The sequence below is a fragment of the Mustelus asterias genome, chromosome 1 (assembly GCF_964213995.1).
Source record: "Mustelus asterias chromosome 1, sMusAst1.hap1.1, whole genome shotgun sequence".
NCBI lineage: Eukaryota > Metazoa > Chordata > Chondrichthyes > Carcharhiniformes > Triakidae > Mustelus > Mustelus asterias.
The window spans coordinates 116,135,677-116,149,962 of NC_135801.1; the positions used below are offsets into that span (position 1 = coordinate 116,135,677).

General features: G+C 43.8%; 1 protein-coding gene across 1 annotated transcript in view; it reads right to left on the minus strand.

Moving 5' to 3' along the window:
* nmu (neuromedin U) overlaps positions 1-12,282 on the minus strand; it is a 42,391-nt gene extending 30,109 nt beyond the window's left edge. Inside the window, exons 1-2 of the mRNA XM_078220867.1 lie at positions 12,156-12,282; positions 6,196-6,254 (exon numbers count right to left, since the gene is read on the minus strand). Coding sequence (XP_078076993.1) covers positions 6,196-6,254; positions 12,156-12,282 — 186 coding nt within the window. The remainder of the gene's footprint in view (positions 1-6,195; positions 6,255-12,155) is intronic.
* Positions 12,283-14,286: the final 2,004 nt, after the last annotated feature.

Consider the following 14,286-nt stretch of genomic DNA (forward strand, 5'->3'; position numbering starts at 1 on the left):
CTGCATGTTCTCCCCGTGTCTGCATGGGTTTCCTCCGGGCGCTCCGGTTTCCTCCCACAGTCCAAAAGATGTGTTGGTTTGGTGCATTGTCCATGCTAAATTCTCCTTCAGTGTACCCGAACAGGCGCCGGAGTGTGACGACTAGGGGATTTTCACAGTAACTTCATTGCAGTATCAATGTAAGCCTAATAGTGACACTAATAAATAAACTTTAACTTTGTTAACCAGGCCAACACTGCAAGGGTGGCATCTGCAGTGAAAAGTCTGGCACAGGGATTTGGCCTCATGGGTGACAGGATCGAGGCCATCCTAGAGACACAGCGGGCCATGGCAGAGACACAGCGGGCCACAGCCGAGGGTGTTGCCGGCATTCTGGAGGCACATCGGTCCATGGCCATGGGTGTCGGGGGCATGTAGGAGACACTGCTGGCCATGGCTGGGGCTCTCGCTGGGATTCTGGAGACACAGCAGGTCGTGGCTGTGAGCCTCGACAACTTAGCCCAGTCTCAGAAGGCTAATGCTGAGGGGTTCCAGAGCCTGGCTAGCTCACAGAATGCTGAAGTGTAACCCCTTCCTGTTAATAAATGGGTGCCTCTCCCCTTGAGGAGACCGCAGGGTGATGTGTGGCCCGTCCACTGCCCCCTGAACATGGGGCATCCCGGCAATGGCAGCGAAGCCTGCAGCCCAGGCCTCGTGCTGACCCTGTCCAACATCAAAGTGGATGTATGGGCCTGCTCGGGCGAACAAGGCATCTGTCACCTGGCAAACACACCTGTGGACTGAGGCCTGAGAGATTCCAGAAAAGTCACCACTGCTTGTCTGAAATGACCCTGTCACATAGAAATTAAGTGCTGCCGTCACCTTAACTTCTACTGGCAGGGGGTGGCTGCCCCTCCCCTCATGTGCCAGGTGTGCGAACACCTCACACAGGTGCTGGACCGTGTCCTTAGATAGGCGGAGCTGGCACATGACCTCCAAAAGCCCCTCGAATTATGTTCTGGTCCAGTATGCCTAGGCTTCCGCATCCCCCTTCTCCTGGTCACCCTTTTGGGAGACTGCTTTCCCACCTCATGGCATCAGCGCCAACATTATATTTTGTCTTTTTTTAAAAAAGGTAAGGGAACCAGTGAAAGTTGGAATTATGCTGCAATAGATAACATACTTTATGTTGGTAATCGAGGTCAGTTGTCCCCAGTTGGGTAAGTATTAAAGCTTCATTACAGGAGTATAGAACATAGAACATAGAACAGTACAGCACAGAACAGGCCCTTCGGCCCACGATGTTGTGCCGACCTTCATCTGAAACCAAGATCAAGCTATCCCACTCCCTACCATCCTGGTGTGCTCCATGTGCCTATCCAATAACCGCTTAAATGTTCCTAAAGTGTCTGACTCCACTATCACTGCAGGCAGTCCATTCCACACCCCAACCACTCTCTGCGTGAAGAACCTACCTCTGATATCCTTCCTATATCTCCCACCATGAACCCTATAGTTATGCCCCCTCGTAATAGCTCCATCCACCCGAGGAAATAGTCTTTGAACGTTCACTCGATCTATCCCCTTCATCATTTTATAAACCTCTATTAAGTCTCCCCTCAATCTCCTCCGCTCCAGAGAGAACAGCCCCAGCTCCCTCAACCTTTCCTCATAAGACCGACACTCCAAACCAGGCAGCATCCTGGTAAATCTCCTCTGCACTCTTTCCAGCGCTTCCACATCCTTCTTATAGTTAGGTGACCAGAACTGCACGCAATATTCCAAATGCGGTCTCACCAAGGTCCTGTACAGTTGCAGCATAACCCCACGGCTCTTAAACTCCAACCCCCTGTTAATAAAAGCTAACACACTATATGCCTTTTTCACAGCTCTATCCACTTGAGTGGCAACCTTTAGAGATCTGTGGATATGGACCCCAAGATCTCTCTGTTCCTCCACAGTCTTCAGAACCCTACCTTTGACCCTGTAATCCACATTTAAATTAGTCCTACCAAAATGAATCATCTCACATTTATCAGGGTTAAACTCCATTTGCCATTTTTCAGCCCAGCTTTGCATCCTATCTATGTCTCTTTGCAGCCTACAACACCCCTCCACCTCATCCACTACTCCACCAATCTTGGTGTCATCAGCAAATTTACTGATCCACCCTTCAGCCCCCTCCTCTAAGTCATTAATAAAAATCACAAAGAGCAGAGGACCAAGCACTGATCCCTGCGGCACTCCGCTAGCAACCTGCCTCCAGTCCAAAAATTTTCCATCCACCACCACCCTCTGTCTTCGATCAGACAGCCAGTTACCTATCCAATCGGCCAACTTTCCCTCTATCCCACACCTCCTTACTTTCATCATAAGCCGACCATGGGGGACCTTATCAAACGCCTTACTAAAATCCATGTATATGACATCAACCGCCCTACCTTCATCAACACACCTAGTTACCTCCTCAAAAAATTCTATCAAATTTGTGAGGCACGATTTGCCCTTCACAAATCCGTGCTGACTATCCCGGATTAATCCGCATCTTTCTAAATGGTCGTAAATCCCATCCCTAAGGACCTTTTCCATCAATTTACCAACCACCGAAGTAAGACTAACCGGTCTATAATTACCAGGGTCATTTCTATTCCCTTTCTTAAACAGAGGAACAACATTTGCCACTCTCCAGTCCTCTGGCACCATCCCCGTGGACAGCGAGGACCCAAAGATCAAAGCCAAAGGCTCTGCAATCTCATCCCTCGCCTCCCAAAGAATCCTAGGATACATTTCATCAGGCCCAGGGGACTTATCGACCTTCAGTTTATTCAAAACTGCCAATACATCCTCCCTCCGAACATCTATTTCCTCCAGCCTATTAGCCTGTAACACCTTCTCTTCCTCAAAAACATGGCCCCTCTCCTTGGTGAACACTGAAGAAAAGTATTCATTCATCACCTCGCCTATCTCTACTGATTCCATACACAAGTTCCCACCACTGTCCTTGACCGGCCCTAACCTCACCCTGGTCATTCTTTTATTCCTCACATAAGAGTAAAAAGCCTTGGGGTTTTCCTTGATCCGACCCGCCAAGGACTTCTCATGTCCCCTCCTAGCTCTCCTCAGCCCCTTTTTCAGCTCGTTCCTTGCTAACTTGTAACCCTCAGTCGAGCCATCTGAACCTTGTTTCCTCATCCCTACATAAGCTTCCCTCTTCCTTTTCACAAGACATTCCACCTCTTTTGTGAACCACGGTTCCCTCACTCGGCCATTTCCTCCCTGCCTGACAGGGACATACCTATCAAGGACACCCAGTATTTGTTCCTTGAAAAAGTTCCACTTTTCATCAGTGCCTTTCCCTGACAGTTTCTGTTCCCATCTTATGCCCCCTAATTCTTGCCTAATCGCATCATAATTACCTCTCCCCCAATTGTAAGCCTTGCCCTGCCGTCCGGCCCTATCCCTCTCCATTGCAATAACAAAAGACACCGAATTGTGGTCACTATCTCCAAAGTTCTCTCCCACAACCAAATCTAACACTTGGCCCGGTTCATTTCCCAGTACCAAATCCAATGTGGCCTCACCCCTTGTCGGCCTATCCACATATTGTGTCAGGAAACCCTCCTGCACACACTGCACAAAAACTGCCCCATCCAAACTATTTGACCTACAAAGGTTCCAATCAATATTTGGAAAGTTAAAGTCCCCCATGACAACTACCCTGTGACCCCCACACGTATCCATAATCTGCTTAGCAATTTCTTCCTCCACATCTCTATTACTATTTGGGGGCCTATAGTAAACTCCTAGCAACGTGACCGCTCCTTTCCTGTTTCTAACTGCAGCCCATATTACCTCAGTGTGCATATCCCCCTCAAAGTGCTTTTCCGCAGCCGTTAAACTATCCTTGATTAACAATGCTACTCCTCCACCTCTTTTACCAGCTTCCCTACACTTACTGAAACATCTATACCCCGGAACGTCCAACAACCATTCCTGTCCTTGTTCTACCCACGTCTCCGTAATGGCCACAACATCGTAGTCCCAAGTAGCAATCCACGCCCCAAGTTCATCCACCTTGTTCCGGATGCTCCTTGCATTGAAGTAGACACACTTCAACCCATCTTCCTGTCTACCGGTACCCACCCTTGACCTTGATACCTTCCCCAATACCTCACCACCCTCAACACTGACTTCTGGACTACAACTCCTTTTCCCACTCCCCTGACAAATTAGTTTAAATCCCCCTGAAGAGCCGTAGCAAATTTCCCTCCCAGGATATTGGTGCCCCTCTGGTTCAGGTGCACCCCGTCCTGTTTGTAGAGGTCCCACCTTCCCCAGAACGTGTTCCAATTATCCACGTATCTGAAACCCTCCCTCCTGCACCATCCCTGCAACCACATGTTTAAGTGCACTCTCTCCCTGTTCCTCAACTCGCTATCACGTGGCACCGGTAGCGTACCAGAGATGACCACATGTTTTGTCTTTGCTCTCAGCTTCCAGCCGAGCTCCCGAAATTCCTGTTTTAAATCCCTGTCCCTTCTCTTACCTATGTCGTTGGTACCAATGTGTACCACGACTTGTGACTGTTTCCCCTCCCCCTTAAGAATCCGGAAAACACGGTCCGAGACGTCACGGACCCTGGCATCCGGTAGGCAACAAACCATCCTCGAGTCTCTTTTGCTGCCACAGAACCTCCTATCTATCCCTCTAACTAACGAGTCCCCAATAACTATTGCCCTCCCGCTCTCCTCCTTACCCTCCTGAGCCACAGGGACGGACTCAGTGCCGGAGATCCTCTCACTGCGGCTCACCACTGGTATGTCGTCCCCCTCAACCGTATCCAAAGCGGAATACTTATTGCTAAGGGGAACGACCACAGGGGATCCCTGCACCGACTGCTTCTTCCCAGCCCCTCTCACCGTCACCCATCTATTTTCATTCCGCGGAGTAACTGTATCCCTGAAGCTTCTGTCTATGGCCATCTCTGCATCCCTAATGATCCTAAGTTCCTCCAACTCCAGCTCCAGTTCCCTTACACGGTTTTGGAGGAGCTGCAGATGGATGCACTTCTCACAGGTATAATCAGCAGGGACACTGACGTCGTCCCTCACCTCGAACATAGTGCAAGAGGAACATTGCACTGCCTTCACACCCATCCCCTCTAGATACCTTGCCAGTACCAGGTAGAAACAGCAAAAAATGAATTAACTCACCCCTGCTCGCCCAAGCCCTGTGAGCTAAAGCCCTACAGCTTTCACTCTGCCTCCTGCTCACTCTGCTGCCCGCTCAAAAGTGCGGCCTACTTTTAAACCCTCCAAAAACCTTCCCAGACTCCTGCTGGGCCCACTTCCTGTTTTAAAAAAAACCTCCGATTTTTTACACAAATTTAACTTAAAATAAATAAATAAATGTAGTGAACAAACCAACTGCCTTCTCCTCAGCCTGGTCCTGTTCACATAAGCCAAAATTCTCTGACCTCATCTGTGGCTGGGATTCTCCAGTCCCGCTGCAGTGAATGAAAATTTGGTTTTAGCGCCAAATACTCTGTTCTCGCTGGCAGTGGTGGCGGGGCAAACAAGATCGGCGGCACAGTAGCACAGTGGTTAGCACTGCTGCTTCACAGTTCCAGGGACCTGGGTTCGATTCCCGGCTTGGGTCACTGTCTGTGTGGAGTTTGCACATTCTCCTCGTGTCTGCGTGGGTTTCCTCCGGGTGCTCCGGTTTCCTCCCACAGTCCAAAGATGTGCGGGTTAGGTTGATTGGCCATGCTAAAAAAAAATTGCCCTTAGTGTCCTGAGATGTGTAGGTGAGAGGGATTATTGGGTAAATATGTAGGGATGTGGAGATAGGGCCTGGGTGGGATTGTGGTCGGTGCAGACTCGATGGGCCGAATGGCCTCTTTCTGTACTGTAGGGTTTCTATGTTTCTATGTTTAATTACAGCCATGGTGTCAGGGGAGAATTGCAATAGTCCACATTTACTCTACGGCCTTATAAGTAAACCTGTCTTAAGATACAGGTGAACGTTTGACTATTCTTTTCTCAACATGTGAATAATGGAATTAAGATAGTACCTCCAACAGGAAATGAGACACAGAAAATTGCGATCTCCATACCTGCAGTTTGCCTGATAATGTGTTTTTCTCTTTCCTTGATTTTTAAGAATACCACAAGTTAGTTGGTTTACTTTCTTCAAATAAAATTTGGCTATAATTACCTCACTCCACAGACGTAACTCTTGTTCTGCTGGAAACCCGAGGGGTGATGCAGGTACACCTGTCAAATAAATTGGACATTAGATTGTTTCAATCACATTTAGGAAATTTATCCTATCTGAAGCTACAAATATCTTGCAACTCTAACACAACAAATATCCATAACTTGGCTATGATTATTTTTTCATGCTTATTTTTTCAGGACATTTGTATAATTTTCATAGGAATTAAGAGCAGAAGTAGGCAAATTCAGCCCTTCAAGCCTGCTCTGCAATCAGATTATTGCTGATCTCTCCTTGGTCTCAAATCCACCTCCCCACCTGTTCCCCATATCCCACTTTCCCTTTCTTTTATGAGAAATATGTCTTTTGAAACCATTCAATGATTCAAACTCCACACACTATGGGGCAGCGAGTTCCATAAATTCACCACCCTCTGCGAGAAGTAGTTCCTCCTCATATCCGTTTTAAATCTACCACCTCGCAACCTATACCTGTGACCTCTTGTTCTAGATTTTCACTGTGTGACAGTGTAAAACAGGCAATTGCAAATGACATCAATGGAAATGAAAATCAGGAGAGATGTAAAAGGGCTGCTGATTTGCTATCACTGTACTTATATTGTCACACGAAATTAAAATGACCCCAGTACTTTTTTCTGTATCTTGTTATTGTCTATTGATAATGTGAAAAAAAATCTTGCATTTCTAGAGTTTCTACAATAATAAAATATCGCAAAGTATTTTGTAGGTGCAGATAGAAATTGAAACTGAGTCAGAGACAGAGATATTGGGTGGGATATTGAGCCTGCTTTCGCCGTCAGTGGAACTGGTGGCGAGGACTCGATATATGGCAAAACCTGGAAGTTGTGTATCAGGCTGGCAAGATCGCGACTTCCAATTTTCACCGCCTCTCACCAGCACCGTAGTCAGGTTAACGCCCATACATTTCCATATGACTAATGACCCCCCACCTACCAGATATTGAACACCTGCCATAATTTCAAATGTGATGGGCTGCACGGTGGTCCAGTGGTTAGCACTGTTGCCTCATAGAGCCAGGGACCTGGGTTCAATTCTGGCTTGGGTCACTATCTGTGCGGAGTCTGCACGTTCTCTCTGTGTCTGCATGGGTTTCCTCCGGGTGCTCTGGTTTCCTCCCACAGTCCAAAGATGTGCAGGTTAGGTGGATTGGCCATGCTAAATTCTCCCTCCGTGTACCCGAACAGGCACTGGAGTGTGGCCACTAGGGGATTTTCACAATAACTTCATTGCAGTGTTAATGTAAGCCTACTTGTAACTAATAAATTAACTTTAACTTTATGTATTTTGAAATCAAAATTCTCTAATTGTCATGTACTGTGATTAATTTTCCAACAAAAATATTCAGATTTTTCTACAAGAGATTGATAATTTGCTTGCATTCTTTCTTGCCAAATGAGGCATCATTGCTTTATTCATATGTCTTCACCCAAGAGAATGAGGATGATGGTATGGAATTCAGGGAGAGAGACTGTAAGGTTCTTGAGCAAATTGACAAAGGGAAGGACAAGATATTGGAGGTGTTGACAGGTTTAAGAGTGGACAGATCTCCAGGTCTGAATGAATTGTGCCCCAGACTGTTATGGGAGGCAAGGGGGGAGATGGAAGGGGCTCTGACCCAATTTTCAATTCCTCTCTGGCCATGAGGGAGGTCACAGTAAGGAGTCAAACAACACCAGGTTAAAGTCCAACAGGTTTATTTGGTAGCAAACGCCACTAGTTTTCGGAGCGCTGCTCCTTCATCAGGTGAGTGGGCAATCATGAGGGAGGTGCCAGAGGACTGGAGAACAGGTAGTGTGGTTCCGCTATTTAACAAGGGTTAGAGAGATAAACCAGGGAACTACAAACCAGTGAGTCTCACATCAGTGGTAGGGAAACTATTGGAGTAACATCTGAAGGAGAGCATCTATCTCCACTTGGAGAAGCAAGGCTTGATTAGGGATAGTCAGCATGGTTTCGTCAGAGGGAGGTCATGCCTAACAAATTTGATTGAACTTTTTGAGGAGGTGACCACATATGTAGATGAGGGTAGTGCAGTTGATGTAGTTTATATGGATTTCAGCAAAGCCTTTAACAAGGTCCCACATGGGAGACTTGTAAAGAAGGTAAATGCACATGGGATACAGGGTAATTTGATAAAGTGGATTCAAAATTGGCTCAGTTATAGGAGACAGAGGGTGATGACAGAAGGTTGCTTTAGTGACTGGAAGCCAGTGTCCAGTGGCATACCACAAGGGTCTATGCTGGGTCCCCTATTATTCGTCACTTATATAAACAACATGGATGACTATGTGTCGGGTAGGATTAGTTAGTTCGTGGATGACACAAAAATTGACACGGTTGTTAGCAGTGAGGTTGAGTGTCTTGAAGATATAGACGGGATGGTCAAATGGGCAAGTAAGTAACAGATGGAATTTAACCCTGAAAAGTGTGAGGTGATACACTTTGGAAGAAGTAATTTGACAAGAAAGTATTCAATGAATGACATGACACTAGGAAATTCTGTGGAGCAAAGGGACCTTTGTGTATTTGTCCATAGATCTCTAAAGGTGAAAGGGCATTTAGTGTGGTGAAAAAGGTATATGGGACACTTGCTTCAACAATCGAGATTACAAAAACAAGGAAGTCATGTTGGTGTTGCATGGAACTTTGGTGAGGCCACAGCTAGAGTACTGTGTGCAGTTCTGGTTGCCACATTATAGGAAGGATGTGTTGTATTGGAGGGGGTGCAGAGGAGATTCACCAGAATGCTGCCTGGGATGGAACATTTAAGTTATGAAAAGAGGTTGGGTAGGTTTGGGTAGTTTTTGTTGGAGCAGAGAAGACTGAGGAGCGACCTGATCGAGGTGTATAAGATTATGGGGGGCATGGACAGAGTGGATAAAGTGCAGCCATTCCCCTTAGTTGAAGGGTCAGTCACAAGAGGACACAAATTCAAGGTGAGGGCAGGCGGGGGATGTGAGAAAAAATTTTTTAACCAGAGGTAGTGACAATCTGGGACTTCCTAGGAGGGTGGTGGATGTGAATTGCCTCACATCCTTTAAATTGGCACATCATATCATTCAAGGCTACGGGCCAAGTGCTGGTAAATGAGATTAGGTGGGAGGTCAGGTGTTTCTCATGGGTTGATGCAGACTTGTTGAACCAAAGAGCCTCTTCTGCACTGTATGCTTGTATTTTTCTATGATTCTATTACCAATTGTGTGACATTAGTTTCAAGAAGTAGGTGAGTCAGGCCAATTTGAACCATCAGAATGTTTTTTGCATTTAAACAGGGATAACTTTGGGTTTGTTTTTCTGGAAAGAATTCTCTGGAAACATTGAGAAATATGGTTGCAACATCCAATACTCTCAGTGTGACAATGTTAAATACAATAATAAATAAGATTTTAAAATTTTATTTAATATTGTAAAAATGTATCAGTCATTTTTTAGCAGGATAAATTTAGAAGACCCTTTTGCTGTGCGCTAAATAATTCTATAATGAATTAATAATTGCATTATCCTTTATTGACCAGTAGTATCAAATATGCATTATTTGCTTCCTTGTAATCATCAGATTTTAGGTCTTGAGAAACTGTAGTAAATAATTAAGCTTGACTTTTATCCACAATGTTGATTTATGCAGCAAAATAATGACCAGGAATTTCCTCAGATCTGCTCTGCTGCTGAATCTCACAGAAAGGGCAGTACAATCAGAGTTTTCAATGCAATTCTGACAAAGTTGAAGTGGCAGAATGGGAGTAGTTCAGAGAAAGTTTTCATACAATTTTACTTTTTTCACATAATTGTTTCATGCTTTAGTTAAAAAGTTATTTTTAAAAAGTATCCCATTCACTGCTTTAAATGGGAACTATTTCTCTCACTCCAATAATATTTTTGCAATTGATTAATGCATTACCTACGCTATTGTGTACCAAAGAGAAAAAAGTGATCCGCTAAATAGTGCTGTGATGTCTCCTTAACAAAAGCAAATTTGTTACACTTACTGAATATTTGGATATAGATTAAATCAAAATGCATTCTTTTGCAATTGACTTATGCTATCAAATTGATTTCAGATTTGATTTGATTTCAGAATTGATTTTCAGATTTTCTATTTACTTTGATTAAAAAACAAATTCATTTAAAACATTCTCACTTTAATAACACAACAATAAAAGCACAAATGTAAATATAACAGCTTGTCTCTATTTGTTGTGTACCATTTAAAACAGAAAAAGTATTAATTTCCAATTTGTTTGAAAAGGATTAAAGTGACAATATTAAATATTTAAAACTTAAATATTAATTATATTTCACTGTTTTATTTATGCACAATAGTTGGAAATTGCAGTTCTTTTTCCACTTTAATTAATTACTTTATTAATATTTTTACTTTAGCCTTGACAATATTTTTATTAAATCAGTAATATATTAAACCTTTTTGCATGCTTCTAAAGCACTTTAACTCAATAATGCCCATATTTAAATAGTATAGTTTATTTGCATCTGTACATCACAATTCACACTTAAACACCAGTATTTAAATATGATTACTCCAAATGCTTTCATCATTAGACTCTAAGCATGGGAGCAGAGGACAATAACTAACAAACAAATTTTGATTTCCGAATTTTAATCAAAACTTTGTTTTAGATTTTTTTTAACATGCTTATTGTCTTTACCCGCATACTCTTCAAATTCTTTCGAGCTGCAGGAGACACAGCATTAAGAATGGCTACCTACAACTCCCTCCTTTTTATTCATAATAAAACAGGACTTTAATTTTTCTGAAAGCTTTGAACCAATGGATTTGGATAAAGTATTTTTTTTCTGCAAGCGCTCGAAGCTGCAATGTCTCTATCCTTAGATTCACAATTACAGATTGGTCGGTCACACTGAGCCTCTGCTGTAATAACAAAAAAATAACCAGCCTCATTCATTTCCCGATAGTTAATTACATTCAGACTCCATCGAAGGTGAAAGCCAATCTTCATGTAGCGTTTGTTACAGATGCGTAATTGGGATACCGTAAAGAAATACCGCCGCTTCGCCAATGTACTTTCTCCCAAATCTAAGAACTGTGAGTGAAGCTACAATGTTCTCTTTACATATCTGTGCGAGCTCCAGGAGAGGCTGGGTGGAAGATGGCAATATAATTACTAAGATAACTTAGTATTGGAGCTCCAACATTCCCCCAAAGAATGCTAATTTCTGCTGCTTCTATTTGAACAGCCGAGTAACATAAAACAGCTTCTCTCTTTTTGTTTAGCTGCACATTGCTGCAAAGCGCTTCATTCAACAGGCAGCGCAAGGTGGACTTATGTCCAAACAGAGCACGAACTCTTGGAAAGTCTCTGAACCGGGTTGATTAAAAAAAAAGGTTTCCCCTTCATTTCCAATAGCAACTCATTAATGAAAATCTTGAAAAACCAGCTCAAACGGTACCAATTTTAACCTATGCAATGGGGGAGGGGGGAGGGGGGTGAAATTGATTTCCTTTTTTTTCTATCTAAATATAGTCCACTCTGCAGGGACCCCAGAGAGGACAAGGCAGCTTCAGATTTCACACGTGAATGAATATCAAACACCGTAGAATACTGTACTGTATTAAAACAATGTCATTGTTTATGTCCAGAAATGTTCTTCGCATCAACAAATCAAAAGTTTTCGACAGAATTTACCAGGGGAAGGAGAAACCAGAGAATAAGGACGATAGACATGTTTTAAATAATTCACCAGGAGGTTAAAAAAAAGAAACGATTAAAAGAAACAGGAAAGGTCAGGAAGATTAAAAACAAGGGCGAAAAAAAATTAGTGAAGCGCGAGCTTAAGCGAATTGAAAAAACACTTCGAATGGAGGGGGGAAAGTAAGGCAATGCGGACAGAAATGTAATGGATAAACAAGGGAGAGGAAGAGAGTGAAAGCAACATTCGTACCTTGTGAGAAGCAGCAGCTGGAGAGGAGTAACAATGTGAGTGCGAAGATGCAGTGGGAGTACTTCATAGTGATGCTGTGCGGCGCTCTTTCTGCTCCTCGGTACTGACACAGGTTGTAGCTCAGCATGGTTGGCCCACACGATCTGAGTCAGGCAACTGGGATACTTGTGGATTTTCACTGCTGTGTAGCTGCACTCTTTAAACCACCCCTTAGATTCCCCACGTCAGCACCGACTGGATCAAACGTCATGTGCCCTGTTCCCGGGGCAGGATGAGACAGATCATGTGCTGTCATTCACTCTCAGCTCTGACTTTAAACAACACCTTCAGTCCTGCAACTCACCTTTTATGATTTCCACTCCAAAGCAAAAAAAGATACTTCTTTCCTCCAAGTGTGTCACTAAATGTGGATAAACTAGCTGAGTTAGTTCTGGAGGTGGGTGAGATTTTAACTCATTCGAAACCCATTTCGGGTGGCACAGTGGTTAGTAATACTGCCTCACAGCGTCAGGGACCTGGGTTCAATTCTGGTCTTGGGTGACTGTCTTCATGGAGTTTGCAGGTTCTCCCCGTGTCTGTGTGGGTTTCCTCCCACAGTCCAAAGATATGCAGGTTAGGAGGATTGGCCATGCTAAATTCTCCATTAGTGTCGAAAAGATGTGTAGGTAAGCTGGATTAGCCATGGTAAATGTGCAGGGTTACGGGTATAGGTTAGGGTGGCAGGGTGGGTCTAGGTAAGAGAGTCTTTGGAGAATTGGTGCAGACTCAATGGTCCAAGTGGCCTCCTTCTGCACTGTTTAGATTCGGTGGTTCTATTCGCACAGAATTAAAATCTGAACTGGAATTTGTTTAAATTCTGCTCAAGTTACTAAAATGTGTAATCCTGACCAGCAAGACTAAGATTGCTTCTGCACATGATTATGTTCATATAATCCCAAAGAAATCTGGTAAACTTTAAATTCACATCTTGCGGACAATTCCTATGCTCATTATTTAGCAGAATCACAGTGTCCTTTTGACAACTGGGACAATCCTTTCCCCATTGCATTTTAGCACCTGAGCATTTTATTCATGGTAATGTTAGTATTCAGGGTTAACTGCATGTTAATCTATTCCTAAATAAGTGAAATAAACTGACCAATCTTTCAAAAGCAATTCCAATCCATGTTTAGGTGTACTTTCAATGAGTTGGGAGGGGTGGGGGGGGGGGGGGGGGGGGGTGGTGGTAAGGGGAGAGAGAGAGAAGTGGCACAGCGGTATTGTTGCTTGACTAGTAATCCAGAGACCGAGGTTAATGCTCTGGGGATCTGGGTTTGAATCCCACCATGGCAGATGGTGGAATTTTTAAAAAACTCAATGAAACATCTGGAATTAAAAATCTCTTGATGACCATGAAACAATTGTCATAAAAACCCAATTGGTTCACTAATGTCCTTTAGGGCCTACACGTGACTCCAGACCCACTGAAATGCCCTCTAAAGTGGCCTAGCAACCCATTCAAATGTATTCAACCACTACAAAGGAAATTTAAAAAAGGAATGAAATTGAAAGGACCGAGGCACTGGAAATGACAATGGCAAATTCAGCCCTGTTGACCCTGCAAAATCCTCCTTACCAACATCTGGGGGCTTGTGTCAAAACTGGGAGAACTGTTTTGAGACTAGTCAAGCAACAGCTTGACTCAGTCATATTTATGGAATCATACCTTACAGATAAATGTCTCAGACACTACCATCATCATTCCTGCGTATGTTCTGTCCCAACATTGACTCTGGGCCCCATGAAGTCTCATGACATCAGGTCAAACATGGACAAGGAAATCTGCTGATTATCGCATACCATCCCCCCTCAGCTGACAAACTCTATCTCCCATAATTTGCCCCGTTCACTTAATCTATTCATATCCATTTGTAAATTTCTTATTTCATTATCGCAACTTATTATTCCACCTATTTTAGTGTCATCTGCAGATTTGGCTACGGTACCTACTGTCCCTGCATCCAAGTCATTAATGTGATTGTAAATAGTTGGGGTCCAAAGACCAAACCGTGTGGCATTCCACTGGTTACATCTTGCCAACCTGAAAAAGACTCATTTATCCTGACTCTCTACTTTCTGTTGGTTAGCCAAT